We start from the raw sequence: 22268 nt of genomic DNA on the forward strand, positions 1-22268 counted from the left end.
TTCCCAGCGAAATCTCAAAATGTGGTACAAGCAGCCTACTCTGCTGCTCTGTCCATCTGTCTACCTGTGACAGCAATGAAAAAGCTATCGTTGAGTAAAATTTACTCAGTGGTACACAATAACAATTTAAAATGCTGTATATAAAACTTTTATTGACAATTTACAATTCAAAAAATTTACAATTTTTCAAAGCTCATATATCACAAATTTGATCAAACAATTGAATAACACAATGTTGCCAATCAATAACACAATTTAGGTCATGAAACAAAATTTTTCGAACATGCCGTGTCACACCCTACTCCCTTGTAAGATGTAACATGATCCCGTAATATACCTAATGAATTACCGTACTTCGCCTACCGATAATCCATTAAATATACTACAAGGGATTGTAAAACAATTTTCATGAAATTTAAATCATCGATTAAAATCTGGTATTATAAAATTTTTTTCAAAATTTCGGCAAAGTGCCGGTTGTATTTTGAGAAAACAGTTCTTCAAAACCTGCAAAGAACACACTCCCAATATGTTTTCTCAAATATAACTTCAATAACTTCATTTGAACCCATAATTCAAATCCCAATAATCAAATTAATCTCCTCATAAAAGAAACATTTCATTGATTACAAGACTCAAAATTAATATTACAAAACTATTCAGATAAATGAAATCCCAAATTTACATTTACAATAATTTACATTTAATTACATACCAAAATATTTTACAAGAGTTTTTATACAACTGCTCAAATAATTTACATACATATTATTACATGCATACATCAAAACTTATGTACATGGGTATACCTATGATATACCTGGAGTTGATCTGAATGTGTCTTCAAAGAAACTTACTCACTGCTCTATGCTCTTCTTATTTGCGACAGCATACAAAGCTATCGCTGAGTGGTGAACTCAGTGGTGCACAACTGTAATTTAAAACATAGTATAATATACATTGACAAAATTTACAGCAAATAATTTGGAAATATGAATACTCATCAAATTCCAAAACTTAAAATATTCATTGCCAATAATGTAAATCATTTGTATAAAATGACTTTGATCACGAAATTCAATTTATCAAATCATGACTAACCATTTAAGGTAATTCTAACAAAATCAATTATATATAAATCATAACTGAAATCACAATTCTTTACTATTTAAAAACATTATGTATCTCAAAAACCATATTGTATCTCAAAAACCACGCTGTATCTCAAAAACCATGCTGTTTCTCAAAAATCATTCTTTATCTCAAAAATCATTCTTTATCTCACTAACTATGCAAGACTAATCCGAAAGGGCCATATTCGAAGTGATTCTAACTCCCTATGGTCGGGGAGGTCGAATCATCATGCACAGTACACATCACAATAATGAATCTTCCGCAAGGGCCATAACGATAAAAAACTTAAATCTAACGTCAAATCAGAGGAAAATCTAAGCCTGTGCACGTACCATGGTAATCAAAACTCAACTAACTCCATTGTCTTCTCAACAAATGAGGGAGACGGGTAATAACCTAGTCAAGCATCTATAGTGAGATATAAAACAATATCACAATCCTTTTAGTGAGCATAAATCACAATATAATTCGATTCAAATTCAATTCCAATATCCAATAATTTTTATGCTCATCACAATTCAAATCATAAATTTGCATTTTTCCATGAAAATTACCATCACAATTCAAAACATGTTCTATCACAATTTTCCAAAACATAATTTATTCAATCCATAACAATACTTAATACTTGTGGATATACCATTTCACAAAGCTAAATTCATACATACTATAACAATTTCAATAATCATTGAATTAAATCCAATCTTGTTAAACATAATACATAAGAAAAATATGTCATTTAATCATATCAAATATTCAAAACAAAATCAGTTAAAAACTAGTTGTGCACAAACCTCTGATAACTGTCTCTTGGCTCTGACTCAGTGTTTCCTTCCCCTTCCCTGAGTCTTTGCTAACTGAGAAACACAATTTGAAGTGTTTCAGTACTCATTTAAACTGTCTCTAATGATAATGCTTGATAATTAATTCACTGAATTCTATTATTTGCTTAGTCAACCTAATATGTCGACCCTCGATGCATTCTAGGTAAATTAGGTTTTAATGTTACTAATATGTCACATTTGTAGCCTTTTAAGGTTGGTACATATTACTAAATTTATTTCCATGTATTTTGCATTTTATTGGAATTTGCTGGATTTCGGGATACTAGTTTGACCTAGCTGGACGACCTAGTTCCCTCGGTTTTCGGCTTTCGGTCAAAACTACAAACTTGTAGATCTATGTCTTATTGCACATGGGGCAAAATTTCAGGTCATTCTGAGTTATGTAGACCAAGTTATGGTCATTTTACTATTGCTGGTCAAAATGCATCAAAATTGGTCACTTTAGGTCATTTTAGGTTCGGCCAGTTTTTGGACCAGAAGTTGTGCAAGCTGTTTGACTTACTTATGGTCATTTCTGGGCTTTGGTGTCTTCATAAGACTTGTAGATATATGTCTTAACTATTCATGGTCAAAATTTTAGGTCAATTTGACCTGTTTTGAGTGAGTTATAGCCAAAATATTAACTGCTGCCCAAATGGTTTCAGGCCTTAAATGCACTAATCCAGATTTGGTCACTTTTCAAGTTACCTTACAACCAGAATTTTGGTAAGCTTCCTTCATGAAAGTTGGCACATTTTGTGCCTATTTTCACCTCCAATTGGTCTCATACCAATTGGAGCCACACACTTAAGGTTCTAGGCCCATAACATAAACTGCCCTATTGTATTTTATTCATTACTCATCAAAGGACACTTTTAAGATTTACCAAACTAAACATTCATGCCAATTCTGGTTTATACCATAACCTAAACACATTTCACAACATATTGTTGGTCATTTTGGCAGCTTATAATCACCCTCAATATGCACCATTTAGTACAGAATTTTTTAAGCTCAAATTACAATAATTCAATCACCTAACCTAGCTCATTTACATGTCCAACCTCACACCATCATACATATACCCAAGCTGCCATAACAACTATCACAATTCAACATTAATATTCCATAAACCAAACATGAAATAACATCTTTATGGTTCACCAAACCAAGCTGCCGATTCATGCATTACTGTCCATTAATTTCCAAGCTTCCAAATTCAAGTACACATTCACATATACTAAGTATACATCACCCAAATTAATTCCTACACACATAAACATTTAATCAACCCTTTAATGTACCATTTACAAGCAAGAATAAACTGTCCTCAAGGAGTTTCCATGGCTGCCGAAAATAAACATCTCCCTTAATACATCAATCTCCAAAAATCTTTCCACAATTCAACTACCCATAACATCCACACAAACTTTAATAAAGCAAGCATCAAAAATACCTACTTACCACTGTTGAAACTCTTTAAAACTTCACCAAAACTTGATCTTCTTGCTGCCTATCTACTGCCCAAGTGGTGTAGAACAACTTTAGTGAAGGAATCAAGTGGAAAAATGGCTTGGAGATGAGAGAATGGAGCTTGCATGGAGCTTGGAAGCTTTGGCCATGGAGGATTCTTTCAAGAGCATTTCGGCTGGACTTTGGGAGGTTGAAGAAGATGGATTATTTCTGTCCAAAATGAAGGTTAATGGTCCACTTAAGGGAGTTAGTGGACCACTAAGTGAAGTTTAATATTTATTTAATCTTAAATTCCCAAATTCCCACATTTAAACCCTTACTTTTGCTATTTAATTAATGTACCACCAATTTAATTTTTCATGACATTTTCCAAGTGTATTATCATGTATTTTTAATGGACATTAAGGTCAAAAGACAACTCTAGGTGTCAAATGACCACAATACCCCTGTTCGGATTATATTCTTGATTTTTTGGTAACACCGGATTTTGTCCGTTTTTCGATTTCTCACTTTTCTTTGTACTAATTAATTAATTTTTCTTTGATATTTCTAATGGTATTTATACTTCAATAGGTATCTATTTAAGTCCTAAAAAATATTTTTTAGGGTTCTCCGCGATCCAGGGCTAGTCAACGGTCCACGCTGTGACTTCCCGATGCGGTCACCCATCGCTAGGGTTCTCGACTCACTTAACTTGGTTACATTTCTTTGCTATTATTTTTCCTTTGTTTTTCTTGTATTTTCTTTTCTTGTATTTCATTATTTTATGTTTCCTCACTCATATCGAAGTGTAGTTCTAGGCATCCTAGCTGTCCGGACAACACTGGTCACTGAAATAGAAGAACGCACTACCGAACTTAGGGGTGTTACATGTCGTGTGTATATCACGACAAGGCACACTCACCCCACTAATCGAAATCAATGAGGGAGGAAGCTAGCTAGATAATGAGTACTCATCCACACTCACCTTAGACTGGTAAGTCAAAGAGGGAAGAATATAATCACACTCACCCCATAAATGGAGGAGGAACATAGTAACATTGTCATGCCAAGTGTGAATCAAAACAATTCCAAATTACAATATTTCATACAAACCACAAATCACATTTATCTCAAAATTTCCATTTGTAAAGTAAGCAACACAATAACTTCCAAATAATATTCCCAAAGCCAAAACAATAAAAAAACTATTCATAACTCATTTCTCCAAATAAATTTTTTGGTAAAAGCAGTGAATATAAAAAGCATTGTGCACAGACACAATTTAAAACTATAATGTTCAATTAAATTTTTAAGTAGAAAATGAGAAATCAAAATTATTGTGCGCAAACCTCTGATAAATGCCTCTTGGCCCTGACTCAGTGTTTCTTATGCTTCTCAATATCCTTTTCAACTGAAACACACAATTTAAAGTGTTTCAGTACTCAATGAATTTGTTTCTAATAATAAAATTCAATATTTAAATTTTCTTGGTACTATTCCCTTCAATTCATTTCATTAGTCAACCTATAATGTTGACCCTTGATGCACTCTAAGTGAGTCAATTCTAATATTACCAATATGTCACATTTTATAGCCTTTTACTGTTGGTATATGTTACCAATTTCATTTCCAAGTGTATTGCATTTTATTGCAATTTACCGGATTTTGGTGTACTATTTTGATCTAGCCGGATGACCTAGTTCCCTCTGTTTTCGGGTTTCGGTCCAAGCGACAAACTTGTAGGTCTATGTCTTGTTGCATGCGGGGCAAAATTTCAGGTCATTTTGAGTTGTATAGACCAAGATATGGTCAATTTACCAATGCTGGACAGAATGCACTAAAATGGTAGGCTTAGGTCATTTTTAGGTCACTTTTGGTTCAGCCAGTTTTGGTGCCTGGACTTGTGCAAGCTATTTGGCTTGGTTCTAGCCATTTCTGGGCTTTGGTTTCTTCATAAGAATTGTAGATCTATGTCTAAACTATTCATGGTAAAAATTTCAGGTCATTTGGACCTGTTTTGAGTAATTTATGGTCAAAACACTAACTGCTACCCAAATGGTCAATTTTCAAGCTTTCAAGTCACTAATCCGGATTTGGTCATTTTTCAAGTTACTTTCTGGATAGAATTTAGGTAGTCTTTCTTCATGAAAGTTGGCACATTTTGTGCCTAGTTTCACCTCCAATTGCCCTCATACCAATTGGAGTCACACACTTAGGGTTATAGGTCTATTTGCACACTGCCTTCTACATGCTTTCCAAACACCAAACCAACACACATTCACCAACTACCTCCTCACTTCTCCATACCATTCTACATTTGGCACTAACCAAAACCATTCAATTCTCTACATTATAGGTCAACTTGGACAGAATATAACCACTTCCTAAATACACCAAATGCAGTCACAATTCACAAGTTCAATCCCAATAATATATACACATAAATACTTCTAATTATCACACAAACTTCCATCATCAAATTACATACCTATCACTACTATTCCACACACATATATGCTGCCATTCTTTTGTACAATATTTCAACAACATTTCATGAATTTGAACCTTACCAATTTCCATTTTGAGGCTGCCCAAAAATTACACATACACATCAACTTCCATTTTTACTTTTCAAGCTTACAAATCAAACTTTATACATGAAAACCAACTCCAATACATTTAAACACTTAATTTAATATCTCAACAACCATTTACATGCAAAGAAAAGCTGTACATGATGAAGTTCCATGGCTACCAAAATGCTCCATCACCAACAATTCATCAAACCTTAAAAATTCTTCCATAATTCAACTACCCACAACTTTAGTTACACTTTTAATGAGACAAGAATTGAAAATAACCACTTACCTCTTTTGGACTTCTTCAAAACTCCACCAAAACTTATCTTTCTTGCTCCCTTATTGCTGCCCAAGGCATGTAGGCAAAGATTAATGAAGGAAGTTCAAGAATTTAGCTTGAAATGAAGGTGATCTCAAGCTTGCATGGGTGGTTTCCATAGAGGAAAGTTGGGACACCATTTTCAGCCATGGGAGAGCTTGGTGAGGATGATGAAGTGAGTGGAAGATTCTGCCCTCATTTCAAGTATTAATGTATCCACTTAGTGCTTCACTAAACCTAGATTAATGATATTATAATCTAAGGTTTCAAAAATTACAATTTTAACCTTAATTTCTCTTAATTTACATTTTATCTTTAATTCCATTTTTCATTTGATTTTCCCAAATGTAATACCATTTATTTTTCATTGACATTTAGGTCAAAAGCCAAATCTAGGTGTTAAATAACCACAATGCCCCTATTCGGCTTGTATACTCGATTTTTCGGTAACACCGAGTTTTATCATTTTCCCAATTTCTCATTTTTCTTTGTACTAATTAATTAATTTTTCTTTGATATTTCTAATGACATTTATACTTCAATAAGTCTTTAATTTTGTCTTGAAACTAAATTCCGAGGGTTCTCTGTAGTACTGGGGTCGGCTATTGCCTGTGCCGTAACTTCCCCGTGCGGTCACCCATCGCTGCGATGTTGGCTCGTTTAACTTAATTTCATTTCATTGCTATTATTTTTCCTTTATCTTTTTTGTATTTTCTTTTCTTGTATTTCACTACCTTATATCTCCACACTAATATTTAAATATAATTCCAAGCATCCTAGCTGTCCGGATAGACACTGGTCACTGGAACAGTAGAACGCACTACAGAACATAGGGGTGTTACACATCAAGCCTCCTATTCATGTGATAGTAGATTGTTATGGTATATATGTAAAATAAATAATTGTATTAATAAGAAATTAATAATAAATATATAAATAACTTAAATAAAAGTGATAAAATTCAAAAAAGAACATACTTTTTCCCACTTATATAAGTTAAAATACTAAATTTGTGATAAAATTAGTGTTGTGATGTTTCAATCTCACCTTCTCAGTTTAATTTTTATAAATTACCAGTTTTTTTTTAACGTACATTGTATGTTTCCCATTTTATAATATATGTATGTTATATAAATATTAATAAACAAATAACAAATAATATGATATGCATATCATAATAAAATAAGGCGCATACAACGAATACAGATCATTATTATTGATTGTTATAGTATTAGTATAATAATTATTAACCCACTAATTTTCCTGAACTTGTGGTGTTATTACTATATTTATAACTTGGTAATTATTTAATATTCAAGAATTTAAATTTAAGCTCAACAGAGAAACTGCAGTTTAAAAAAAAAGAAAAAAAGAGTACTACAGCAGGCATATCCTAAACTTAATAGTAATTATATATATAAGTGGAAAATTATAATTATAATAGGATAATATTATGTAATAATAGGTTAAGTTTAATATAAGTATAAATTGATAGGAATATTAATCCTTACTAATATATAAATATGACAAATTTTATTTGATACTAAATATTATATTATCAATAAATTAGCTATTTATAATTAATATCATATTGATAAACTATATACTAAATAATCATTATAACCTCTATTTAAATATTAATGTTGTTATATTATCATGACTAAATTATCATGATCATTATTGGATGATGTTTGATATGATACTATTATCCCAATGTTAATTAGATAATTAATGTTATATGGATGATATAAACATAATACTAGGAATACACTGATAGTTTAATAAATATAATTTATCTTTTAAACGTATAGTATAATCATATCACATAATATAATATATTATATTTAATATTAGGGTATATGGTGTATATACCATAACATATTATATAACTTATACGCCATAATTTCTTATTTAGTTCTTGATAATAGTTATTGGCTTACTATTATCTAACAGTACACATATACCATCGAATAGTTTTAAAATAGTCAAACTATTTTTATTATATACAATTGTGAATCAAATATAATTTTGCTTAATTACTAGTATACATAATTATACGTCCTTCATCAATATATATGGTTATCATACACGTAGTTACTAATATCATATGATTATATTTGAAATGAACTAACAATATGGCAAATTAATTTCTTATTATCTATCATTTATTATCAAAGAGAAATTGCCATATATGGTATGGCCATGATAAATTTTATAACATATTTTGATTGATTAATTTTCATAAAAATAATTATCAAGCATACCTGATGTAAGGTATATACATTTATCACATAACCATACCCATATATTATTATGATAGTATACTAACATTCAATAGGTTATATTATATGATAATATTATGGTATAACTTAATGAATTGTTATCATATGCAAGTGTTACTATATTAAATTGTAAATTAATACTATTGACACGAATTAAGTAACAATGACTATTTCAATATTGATACATAATTATTATACTATATACAATATCGTATTAATATGATAGGATAATAATTCATATATACTAATAGAATAATAATAGTAAACTATATGATTATTATGATAATATATTATTGCATATGCACAATGGATAATATTTTAGATAGGTACTAAAAGAATATTATACCACTACAAGAAGTCTGGTGTTTCCCGGCGGTTTGTTTTGCTTGTAGCGGCGGTTTAAACCACCTCTACACAGAGTAGAGGCGGTTCACAAAAACGCCCCAAGACCGCCTTTGTTGACAGCGTCTCTACGAATTAGAGGCGGTTTTAGAAACCGCCGGGGTAGACCATTAGCTATAGAGGCGGTTTGTAGGGGCGGTTTAAACCGCCCCTATCAATTGAATTTCCCGGCAATTTCTTTACCCGCTAATATTTGGGGCAGCTTGTAGGGGCGGTTTAAACCGCCCCTATCAATTGAATTTCCCGGCAATTTTTTTACCCGCTAATATTTGGGACAGCTTGTTGGGGCGGTTTAAACCGCCACAAAAAAAATTGAATTCCCGCCAATTTTTTTACCCGTCAATATTTTGGGCAGCTTGTAGGGGCGGTTTTTATTGCCATTTAAAAATTATTTTAGACTTTAGACGATCTTGTAGGGGCGGTTTAAAGCGCCCCTATTTGACTTGATACCAAAATTTAGCTGGCTGCTCCCCTGTATTATTTGGTGCCAAAATTAGTTAATAACTTTTTTTTTTCTTTTTTATCTTCATGCAATGACAGGGACAATTTTAACTGCCTTTATAAAACTTTACACCTATTTAATCTATTAAATAGTTTGACTACCAATAATATCAATACCTGAATGAATTTAAAAAAACCAAAAACCTTACAAGGAAATGAAATGAAAATTCATTCATTTAATTTCTAGAAATTCCATCATCCAACCAATATCAAGAAATTAATCCAAAAATAAAGTAGCATATTGCAATGAATATTGCAACCTCATAAAGCTTTACATCAAAATATCCTATGAATTATCTAATATTTCTCCTAATAATAAGAGTAATAATATAACTAAAAAGCTTTGAAGATCTCTCAAGTTGTTCAATAATTATCTTGACTGGGTTCATGGCTTGAGTGAGAAGAATGATTGTTTGGAGAACGCTGATCACCTTCACTTGCATTGTCACCAACCTATTGAAAATACAGTAAATTCACAACATCGTTACACAAACTCAACACATATTAATTAAATGGTATTAAAAATTGGTTTAAAATTAAATTTGGCATATTTCAGTCATAAAAACTCTAAAATCAATATCTAAAATTGTATTTTTCCAAAAAGTAGCCTTTTGACTTCCTAACCACAATACAAAACAGAACCTACATAAGAGTAATAGATGCATAATTTCTCATAGTTCTATGAGAACAATTAATAGAATTTCTTAAGGATCTCCTACATTATAGTGCTACATTATCAATATTCTTTAACTAGGATTTGGAGTTCAGCAAAACAATAGTGATAACATAAACCAAGCATGAAAACATACAGGTAATCTTGCGAAACTCAAGTAGATTATCCACTAGGCTAGTTGTCACAAATATTTCCAAAAACTGAAAAGATCACTGGGACAACCTTATCTTACATTTCCTCATGCATGCACACAATTAAGTTCCCAAAAAATTTTCAAACAAAGAATTTTTTTTTTTCTTTCTTATGCTTGCTAAATATCCTTAAAAACTAACCTAGCCATTACAAATCAACAATCCTTACTAACTTCAGCTTCCTTAACAAATAAAACTTGCAACACCTTTTAATGCCAGCAATCATATAATAAGCTTATTGCATGCATGTAATTGCCAAACTAAATCTTTTTATGTTTATGTAAATGTAACTAATTCTCCTATAACAAAGTATATAATATCAATTTAGCATAGTAAAAAAAAAAAAAAGAATGAGTTACCTGAAACAGATTGCAAAATTGTGTTTGTAGTTGTCCAGGATATTTTTGAGAAATGAACCCGTATAACATTTTTAGTACTTCTTTTAATTGAGCATAATCATTGTTCACTGTTTGAAGTTTCCCTTTCAACTCTTCTATCTCTTTTAACTGATTCCCACTAATGGTAAACTCCCATCTTGATCCTACATTTTGGGTTGTCACGCCAAAATAACTTGAAGGAGTTGGTCCAAGACCCATACCTCGCACTCGACCATTATGCTCTGGACCCATAAGTTCTTGAAAAATTTGTTCATGCAATTGTGCTAAATCAGCCCCAGATCTTTCACTTCGCTCAGCTATAAGAGCACGAGCCTTTTCCTGTAAATATTATAAATATTTGTTTCAATAAATGTAAAACTTAAAATAACAATTAAATCAAATAAATTTCATATAAAATTAAAAAAATAAAGAAATAAGAATGAATACCATCAAGTCCCGGATATTGTCATCCACATAAGTGCCATCTTTTCTCTTATGGGTTGCTTCAAAAAATTCAAGTCATGCAGTGCTTTCCCATTTGTCTTTTCCTAATATTTATATTCATGTTTATTACTCAAAAATTAAAAAAAAAAAGCCAAAGCTTTAAAAAAAATGCATCATATTAAAAGACATACCATTTCCTTCATCAATCTTGCATAACTTTTTCTACCCGTAGTATGTGCATTCTTTTGCTTTTTAGCATTTGCAGTATTGATGGAACTCATTTTCTACAAAAATAACCAAACAATAATCAAATTACATAATAAAACATCTACATCATAATCAAACAAAATTACTGTCATTAATTAAGTGAAACCTGATTTTTCTCTGTGAACCATTCGTTCACTAGAGCAGTCCATTGAGGAGGCAACACATCCTTAGGCACATCTTCAGAGATTTGTTCCTTAGTCTTTAACGGATCATAATATTTTGCCTTCAAATCACTCTTATAATCTCTCCATTTCTTATTTACAGATTTTAAAATAAATTTTTCTGTCTCAGATGGATAAGCAAATTTTTTCTGCGCAACAAACTAAATTGTTACCTAATATTTAAGATATTTAATTGCATAACAAATGTGATATACTAGATTTCAACAAGAAATAGATGTGATACCTCAAGAAGTTTCAATATCTGGGCATGGAATGGTTTAAACTCTTCTTTATCCCATCTAGTAATATTTAGAGGTGCATAAATGCCATTGGTGGCAATGGTTCCAAGAAAGGATCCAAGTATGGCTGCTTCTTTTGAACATGGTACTCCAAATTCATTCACTTCTAAAAATATCCTTTCGTTCTCATCCATGTTCCAAATTGCAGCCATTGTAGTTTTTCCACGTTTTCGGAATCGCCTTCCACGTCCATCTGTAAAAAATAATAATAAAAATAATAAAAATAAAAAAATCTGCCCTATCATAATGTGTAATAGATAAATCACAAAGATAAGAGTAAACACATGGGGAAGATAAAAATGGAAATAGAGAAATTGAATCTAAATATAAAAGAAAGATAAAATTCTAGAAATGGTTTATCTGCATATCAGAGTCACAAAGTCATTTATGAGGGCAAATAACATTAAACATATTATTACCAATCATATTAGTGATATCTTCCTGATTCACTTGATTAGTTTGACTTTCATGTTCAAAAGAACTCCTTGTTTGGTGCACTTCTTCTTGTTGGACTTCACCGGTAGATTGAGAATCATTGCTCATAATCCTCAAACCTTGTAAGCTTCTAGATCTTTGAGTCATACTTTCAGCTGTATAAAAGTATACACATCACTACATAAAATCAATAGTAATAAACAACTAAACTGATTAACAATATATTAAATTATCAACAATCATGTTTAAATAGAAAGAGAACTTACCCAAAAATAAAGATTTAAATATAAATAATATCATCTTCACAAACATCTGATCTCACCCAATTAGGATGGTCATCTACATTAGAAATATCACCACTAATTGGCACTATAAAATTTTCATCGGTCAATACCTCATCATTTACCACATCAAATGAGTCTCGAGATTTAACCTTTACAACTGCATGCCAATTTGTGTTTTTAGGATCTTGCACATAAAATACCTGTTCCACTTGAGAAGAGAATACATATGGATCGTCGTCTACTTTCTCACCAGTGTGTATGAAGCGAGAAAAGTTCAGTAGCGTGAATCCATATTCATCTTGCTTCACACCCATATTATGATGGACATCAAACCAATCACATTTGAACATCACAACTTTGAAAGCACCATAGTAATTTAGTTCAATGATATCTTGTATTCTTCCATAATAGTTAACTCCTCCCATTTCTGAAATGTTCACTACACCACTATTTTGTGTCAATCTTTGTTCCTCTCTAGCTGAGGTATGAAATCGGATTCCATTGATAATGAATCCAGAAAATCTCTTAGCCACCTTGTTAGGACCTATTCCAAGACTCACAATGTCATTGGATACACTCGTCCCATCCATTGTCGTAACCTATAATAATTTACATTGTCAATTAAGTAAATAATAGAGATGTAAAAACTTTGAAATTGGTTTAAATTTCTAAAGCTTACCTTATTACGGAACCAATCATGAAATTTTTCATTAATAAGCTTATTGAATGCATTAGAATCAAGATGGACATGGCGACGACGTTTCCTTCTCTCAATAGCAACAAATTCTCTACAATGCACGATATTCCTATCTTAAACAACAAAGTATTTTATTTAAAAGAAATAAGAAATAAGAATAATTAAATGTAATTATACTCACTGGTGAAAATGCTCAATCTCATCATAATGGCGCAGCACATACCGATGTGCTTGCATCAATGATTTGTCATCTAAGATAACATCTTCAATTTTTCCAATAGGATGACCACCGGTATTAAACAAATGTTTAATGCTTGCACTTGAAGGTGGTTCAGGATTTCGTAAAGGTCGATTGAAACGTGTCTCAACACATTCAAGGTATCTTGAGCAAAATGTGAGACATTCATCAGCTATGTATCCTTCTGCAATTGATCCTTCAGGATATGCTCTATTACGTACTAAAGACTTATATCAACCTAACGACCTAAGTGAAATAGAAAAAGAGAGTATTTAATGGTAAAATAATAAATAGAGAGTTGATAGTGATAAAATATTGGCACAAATAACTTAGCTCATACCTTTCTACAGGATACATCCATCTATAATGTACTGGACCACCAAGCATCACTTCCTCCACTAAATGGACCATTAAATGTACCATAATAGTGAAGAAAGATGGAAGAAAAGTCATCTCCATATGACAAAGTATTAATACAATATGATCTTGAAGTTTTATGAGCTCATTAACATCTAATACCTTTGAGCATATTGCTTTGAAAAATGCACCTAGCTCAATCACAATAGAAGTCACTTGTTGTGATGGACCACATACTCGTAGTGCTAATGGAAGGATATACTCAAATAGAATATGAGAGTCATGAGTTTTCAATCCACTAATCTTGCGTTCCTTAATGTTAACACACCTAGAAATATTAGATGCATAACCATCAGGCATTTTCACATTCTTCACAACTTCACAAAGAATTTCTCTCTCTTTCTTTGTCATTGTAAATGATGCCGGAGGTAATTTGCTCTTACCACTTTCACTTATTTGTGGATGTAATTCACTTCTAATACCCATGTCCACTAAGTCAAGGCGAGCCTTAAGATTATCCTTGGACTTACCATCGATATCTAATAAAGTGCCAATTACATTATCACACACATTTTTCTCTATATGCATCACATCAAGATTATGACGCAATAAATTATGTTCCCAATATGGTAAACTATAGAGAATACTTTTCTTTTTCCACCAATCCTTTGCATTATTAGAATCTTCAACCACATTCTCTACTGTTTCTTCAACCAATGCACTAGCATCCTCTTCTCTATTTCTTTTCCTTCCAAACTTTTTATTTTTCTTTGTCTTTTGCTGCCCAGCTTGAGATACTTTCCCCAATGTGAATTGGATAGTATCTAGTTGTTTTACTACACCACTACCCCAAGCTCGTAAAGGTGTTGGTCGCAATTCCTCAGTACCATCAAAGAAATTTTTTTGAAATCGAAATTCATGCCCCTCATGTAACCATCTCCTATGACCCATATAGCAATATTTTCCACTTTTATATAACCATCTTGAGCATGTGAATTCAGCACAACAAGGACATGCAAAAGCTCCCTTTGTGCTCCAACCAGACAAATTTGCATATGCTGGAAAATCATTGATTGTCCACATTAAAGCAGCTTTCATTAAGAAAGTATGCCCAATGGAAGCATCATAGGTCTCAACCCCTTCCCATAATTGATTTAACTCCTTAATTAAAGGTTGTAAATACACATCAATATCATTTCCAGGACTCTTCTCACCAGGGATGATCATTGATAAAATGAATGAGGATTGCTTCATACATGTCCAAGGAGGCATATTATATGGAACTAATATAACAGGCCATGTGCTGTAAGTAGTGCTCATAGTCCTAAATGGATTAAAACCATCAGTAGCGAGACCAAGCCTCACATTCCGTGCATCAGAGGAAAATTCTGAAAATTTGGAATCAAATTCTTTCCATGCTTTTCCATCAGCAGGATGTCTTAGTAATCCATCTTTTATGCGACCCTCTTCATGCCATCTCATGTCTTTAGAAGTTTTAACAGATGCAAATAACCTCTGAAGCCTAGGTATAAGGGGGAAGTAACGTAAAACTTTAACTGGTTTCTTCTTCCTAATAGAAGACATTTCTACTCTGTCACCATCTGAATTCAACTGTTCATTCTTCTTTACAACCCATCGACAGGATCCACAAACATGACACAATTCTTGCTTCTCCCTTTCTCCCCAAAACAACATACAATCATTTACGCAAGAGTGAATCTTCTCATAATTGAGACCTAATGCTTTGATGACTTTTTTAGCTTCATAATGAGATTTAGGTAGTGATGTACCTTCAGGAAAAGCATCAACTAACAACTCCAGAAGCATTGTAAATGATTTCCCTGTCCATCCATTTAAGCATTTTAAATGGTACAATTGCAAAATGAAAGATAACCTAGAAAAGGTTTTGCAACCGGGGTATAACTCTACATTCACATCTTTCAATAAATTTTCAAATTCACTTGTCCTTCTACTAGAAGTATCTTCTGATTGTTCTATATTAATCTCATCAAGTTGTGATTCATTCTCGACTCTATCTTTCTCATAATGTAATTCCTCGACATCTTGTCTAACTCTATAATTTCCTTGACTAGAAACACCTAATGCATCACGTAGTAATCCTACAATGTCATCTGACCTTCTTGTATTTAAGGTTGTAGTATTACATTCTTCTACATGTTCTGTAGTATGAACATTAGTGGTGTGTTGTGAGGAAGATGATTGATCCATATTGGTGGTTGGATTCTCCCCATGACATATCCATTTAGTATATCCCCTTAAAAACCCATCACATATAAGGTGTACTCTAGCATCATCATAACTTTGCCAAGAACGATTAACACAGTGAATGCATGGACACAATATCTTCCCACATTGAGATGCATTATGGAATGCAAAATGAAGAAATTCAGTAACTCCTTTTTTGTACTCATAACTATTCCTAGGCTTGTTCATCCAACTCCTATCCATTTCAGAACTATGCAACTGCTACCTGTAAAAATGTAGAAAATAAAAAAAAATATAATAAGCAATTCAATAGCATTTAAGCCTTTTTAGTTGTTACCTAATATTACGAAATGTTGATATACCAAGTAATTTGATTGACAAATTAAATGTATAGTTATATTGGTTTCATGTCAATTTACTAAGCTTTGGTACATGTTCTGGGTGGATAAAGTTGAGTAATGGTCAAAGCAAATTATATAGATTTGAAGATGGAGTAGATGGACAAATTAAATGTATAATTGTATATAGATATGTAGATTCATATCAATTATTTGCTAGAAATTACATGATTTAATATTATTGAAACTTTACAATGGTCCATTTATTTTCTAGATTGATCATTATATAAATATCTTTGTTTAGCAAATTAAGGAATTAATAACTTTTTCTCATAATGTTAAAAGTGTATGTATAAATGTATAAAACTGAAAAGAAGTTGGAATGAAAATGTTGAAACAAAGAAAACAAATTTACCAATTTTCGATTACCGGTCGAACCCAAGGCTGTCTACGTACCTTTATTACAAAATATAGGATCAAGTCCAGGTTACTCTTAAATTATTTACAATCTAACTTTATATTTTCTAATTATCATACAACAAAAACATCAATTATACCCAAATTCCAACAAAAACTGGACAACATCTCTCCTAAAATTAGACATTTCCTTTCTGAGATCAAGTACAAAAGGGTAATATAAAAAACTTAGTTGGCATCCAAGTTATCAAAATCAATCCTTGTGCACTGCTATTAAAAAGAATATTTGACCAGCACAAGTGAAAGATACAAGCAAACTCCATACTACATCTCATTTACAACAGTAATGGCATGCATTTCAATTGGAAGGGAGATCATATGCAACTGTATATACATCTATATACATTCATTAAGATTCTTGAACTTGAGTGCTAACTAATGAAATCTGAAAGGTGCACAAATCTCATGACACTAAATGGCTGCACACATAAGTAATTTGTAAATATTTCAAATAGTAAATTGTAATATACTACTAATGCATTGCTAAGCTTAAGGCATGGGTTATATTACAAAAGGATAGTAAAGATTAATAAAATGGACATACCCTAATTAAGGGTTTCATGGTTGGAAACATGTTTAAGATTAGTTAAAATGTTGTAAAGCAAAGTTAGAATTATGCAAAGAGGGAGGTCAACATTTATGCTTAATTATTGCTTTTTATCTTTTAGTAAATTATTAACCATGGCTGGGTGCATATCTGGAAAGTTCATGTTATTAATTAAGTTCCATTCTAGTCATCTCTAGCCTCACGACATTCACAACTTCACGTGCAATTTTACTCTAATTCTTCTAAAAAAAATTATGAAAAATGCAAAATCAATAGGCCTACCGAAATTTATGGTCAACTGAGGAAATAATGTAGCACGTACTCGCAAATCAAGAATTTATGGTGTTCACATGGTGATATTATACCACAAAGCAATTTCCCACATCCCTTCACAGGAAGTTCTCTTGCACTATATTGCAAGATGTTTATAACAGTAAGATTCTATAAAAAAACATAGCAAGCAAGCATTCTCTCTTGCTCTCTCTTTCTCTGATACAACAATAAGCTCTCATTTAATTCTAATACATTCAAATTTTGTATACATGAACAAACAAAATTACATGTAGATAAGTCAGATACTTGAGATATATTTATAAATTTGAAGGGTATTTATAATTTGACATTCACAATGAATATAATCATCACCTAGCAGTAGTAATAACACATAACAGAATCAAATGAACTTACCGGCCTGTTGCTAGGAAAATAAATCAGCCGCTTTTAAACACTTCGATTGATTAAGAAAATGAAGATGCTTTCCTATTTAGAAATGTGATAGGATAATAAAGCATTCATCTCCATAGACTATACCAAAACAGACCACATAACCCATATAATTTCTCATATGAGGAAAGGAGAGCTGATAACCCAACCCATATAAAAAATTCATGTTTACATCCTTAAAAGAAAACCTACATGCCAAAAAGATATGCCTTACATTAAAGTGAAAAGAACACACGACTATATATATTGGCTATTTCAAATAAATAAATAAGTAAAACCAGCAAAATAATCTAGTAATCTATACATGAAAAATTAAGGACCCGTAAGTGAAATTGCTACTATTGCAAATGCCATAGGGAGCGAGAAATAGACAAGTGCTGCACTTTTTTCTATTGCTACTATTACAAATAGTTTATGTACATATCCAAAATCCCAATTTTAATTGCAAATCAAAATCCCAGTTCATCAATAATAAGAATTAAAATCCAAAATCCCAATTTTAATCCCAAAACACACCAAACAAGACCCCCCATCACTCACCACCAATCCACAAACAATACCCATTAAGTTTCAGCCGAGCATCCATTAAACATAAGCAAAAATAATGTAGAAACCATCAATATGGAATTAAACAGTGTACCAGTAGAATGACGATTATAGCATAAATCCCCACCAATGATGAATAACCAGACCACCGATGCCTAAGAGACTCTGATGAGTACCAGCGGAAATCACCAAAGCTGAACCACGGATATTGCTTTGTGTGTACCCAAATGAATACAAGCAGAACTGAACCACAATATAAAAATAAAATTAAAATTAAAATTATATTGAGTACCAATAGAATGATGATTACCATAAAAATACCACCAATGATGAATACTTTCACTATCGATGCCTTAGAGATTGATAAGTGTCAACAGAAATCACCAAAATTGAATCATGGCTGACGCTTTGTATACCCAGATGATACTGTGTTTTTTTTTTTCAGAGAAAATAGATGGAGAACGGTTAGGGAAAAATAAGATTTTGAGTGCATTTTTTTAGCGGAACGAGGACTCGTGCGTGGAAACGCCTTTTAATTTACTGATACTGCAAAAATAAGAGGTGGTTTGTAAAATGGTCTCTAGAATTTGCCTTATTTGTAACCATTGAGAGTATTAGAGTCCATTTTAAAAACCGCCTCTATTTAATTGCCGAGAAAGAGTCCTATTCTTGTAGTGTACCCATGTGATCTTTTATGGATAATCACTATTTTCATGTAATTGTTAATATCATTTATAGTTATTTCCCATTATATGTATTATATAATATATTATTATTGTGAAGCATATGATAACACATTGATATTACATCTTTTGGCAATATCTGTTATATGACTAATGATAATAACCATTGATATTAGTTTAATTATAGTTTATTTACCATTAATATGATAACATAATATATATTACTTTAATACTATCCATTCACCTTATAGTTAGTATCATCCTGACAATATTACATAACTTGTATAATATATCATTACCATATTAGCCCATAATTTATATGATATTATCATATGTTATAATATTATAGCTCTATAGTCAATTTGGGGGTTTAGTACATTATAAAAAGTAATCATTTTAAGTTTTTAATTGCACCAAGGTGGTCTTCGTTTGAGTTAGGATGTTAGATTTTGTGTAGTAGTTTGGACTGTTAGAGGCCTTGCATATTTACACGAGGAATGTAGAGATTGCATCATCCATTGTGATATCAAACTAGACAACATCCTTTTGGATAGTGATTACTCTTCTAAGGTATCTGATTTTGGCCTAGCAAAGCTTGTTGCTAATGACTTTAGTCGAGTTTTAACCACCATGAGAGATACTTTGGGCTATGTCACGCGAGTGGCTAATACCACGAAAGCATATGTTTATAGCTAGGGAATGACATTATTGGAATTGCTTAAAGGCTAAAGAAACATTGAGGCACCAGTATCTATAGCTAGTGGCAATGGTAGTATAGAGGGAGAAAAAGGGGAGAAATGGTTTTTCCCTGCATATGCTAAACAATAAATAATTAAAGGCAATGCAGTAGCAATGGTAGATTATAGGCTTGGTGGCACATACAAAATTGAGGAGGCAAAGTGTGCTGCATTGGTGGCAATTTGGTGCATACAGGATAATGAGGACGTAAGGCCCACAATGGGCATGGTAGTGAAGATGCTATAGGGCATGGTGGAAGTGCCCTCTCCCCCAGCACCAAAGTTATTACAAGCATTGATTTCTGGAGATTCTTACCATGGGATTCAGATAGATTCTGGAAATGGTGTATCTATCACTGGTGACTGTTCTAGTGATAATATGGGAGTATCTAGTTGTGGTTCACAATCATCTCCTACTAATGCTAACTTCCATGTAAATGGGAATGTGAATGTCTAACTAACAAGATCATTGGAGATGAGTGGATAACTAACCCAAAGCTAATCACTTCACAAGTCGTATAGTATTTGTTATCTATTTACCTTTAATATTTTTGGCTTTGCTCTTTTTTTCTGCTTTTTTATGAGTTATAGAATATCATGTGTAAAGTGAGATTCTGCTGTAAAGAAGTTTTGCTTGCATTATATTTCAAATGATTTCAAGTTCTACAAGATTAAAATGCCCAATCATAATTGTTTGTAAGTTAGTCATTGGAGTGTCACAAGATTCATTAAACCAGCCATGTGTTTTCTTAAGATGTAATTATCTATACTATTATTGAAGGGCCGAATACTCCATACCCATGATCATAAATGAGTAGAATGATGGTCTTGAATGGCCAACTAACAACTATTTCTTATTGCTTGAAGGGTCCCTATGTCATAGTTAAGGAGTCAATCAAGGCTTGCCCATCATTTTTAACTTGAAATTAAGCTACTGGTTGGGTTTGGTTTGGTAGTTCATTTTCAACTACAATTTCCTTTTTCTTCCATATATTGATAGTCATTAGTCATATATATTTATAATATATTATAGGAACTGATGAGTACATAATTTATTGATGTTACTATGTAGAAGAAGAAGGTTAATGACATGAGATGTTATATGCTATAAATATTATAATTGGCATAATTATGAAAATTATGATACTATATTTTGAATATATTGTTCAAGTTGGGTAGGTCAATTACTAATATATATCACTGATATACTAATATAACTCAATTCATATATATAATGATGATAATCATACATGATATAATGATCTTATAACTTATAATATACACATATTAGTATGATTTAATATACCTAATATTATCTAGTTATAATATATGATAATTAATATATCATAAGCAGTGACAACTATGTTATGATTTATCCAGGTATCATTCTATCATGTATTATTATCATCATTATATATATGAATTGATTTATGTTTAAGAAATAACAGCTAAACAAATTATCATTGATATTCATCATCTTCATAGACATGATATTATTTTGTGTTACACCTTATATATTAGTGATTAGCATATTGTTTTATTATGTAATAATATATAGATATATCCAATAATTACTAAGGATAGGTAATATACTTATACACAAGTTAATCATTAGCATACAGTGATAATATCATTGAATTTAAATTTTAACTTGATTATACTAATAGTAACAATAATTCTAATAAAATTATAAATATATTAAATATATAGTATATTAATATTAATAATCATAATATAGTTAACTATAATAATATTAGCAAAATGTGATACAAATAATAAGTATAATCAATTATTAAGAGAAAAATTATGAGATACTCACATAGTTATTAATACATTATTTATTGCTATAATTTTGGATCATAATATGATATAGGTTATAATTACAGGGCATTTTAGGATGATCATATAATATTATGGTATAGATTTTGACATATCACAGTATTATGGTTAAATAATTTATATTATTATTTACAATAATGCTATAGCATCCCTAAGATAAAACTTTAAATATTAACTTAAACACTTTTTAAGCAAATTTAGTTTCCAGTCATGCTAGGAACTTTGCAATCTTA

At 31.5% G+C, this 22268-nt stretch overlaps 2 protein-coding genes across 2 annotated transcripts; both read right to left on the minus strand.

Moving 5' to 3' along the window:
• Positions 1-9859: 9859 nt before the first annotated feature.
• On the minus strand, positions 9860-19228 carry LOC131180644 (uncharacterized). The gene is made up of 9 exons (XM_058147991.1): positions 19114-19228; positions 18871-19019; positions 12328-12498; positions 11854-12101; positions 11555-11758; positions 11373-11465; positions 11220-11285; positions 10798-11076; positions 9860-9949 (listed from the first exon to the last, which is right to left on the minus strand). Exons 3-9 carry the CDS (start codon positions 12488-12490, stop codon positions 9860-9862), a joined length of 1143 nt encoding a protein of 380 aa, XP_058003974.1. The 5' UTR covers positions 12491-12498; positions 18871-19019; positions 19114-19228.
• On the minus strand, positions 12624-16388 carry LOC110659856 (uncharacterized). The gene is made up of 4 exons (XM_058147992.1): positions 13903-16388; positions 13506-13772; positions 13307-13415; positions 12624-13226 (listed from the first exon to the last, which is right to left on the minus strand). Exons 1-4 carry the CDS (start codon positions 16386-16388, stop codon positions 12624-12626), a joined length of 3465 nt encoding a protein of 1154 aa, XP_058003975.1.
• Positions 19229-22268: the final 3040 nt, after the last annotated feature.

Source organism: Hevea brasiliensis, chromosome 6 (assembly GCF_030052815.1).
Source record: "Hevea brasiliensis isolate MT/VB/25A 57/8 chromosome 6, ASM3005281v1, whole genome shotgun sequence".
NCBI lineage: Eukaryota > Viridiplantae > Streptophyta > Magnoliopsida > Malpighiales > Euphorbiaceae > Hevea > Hevea brasiliensis.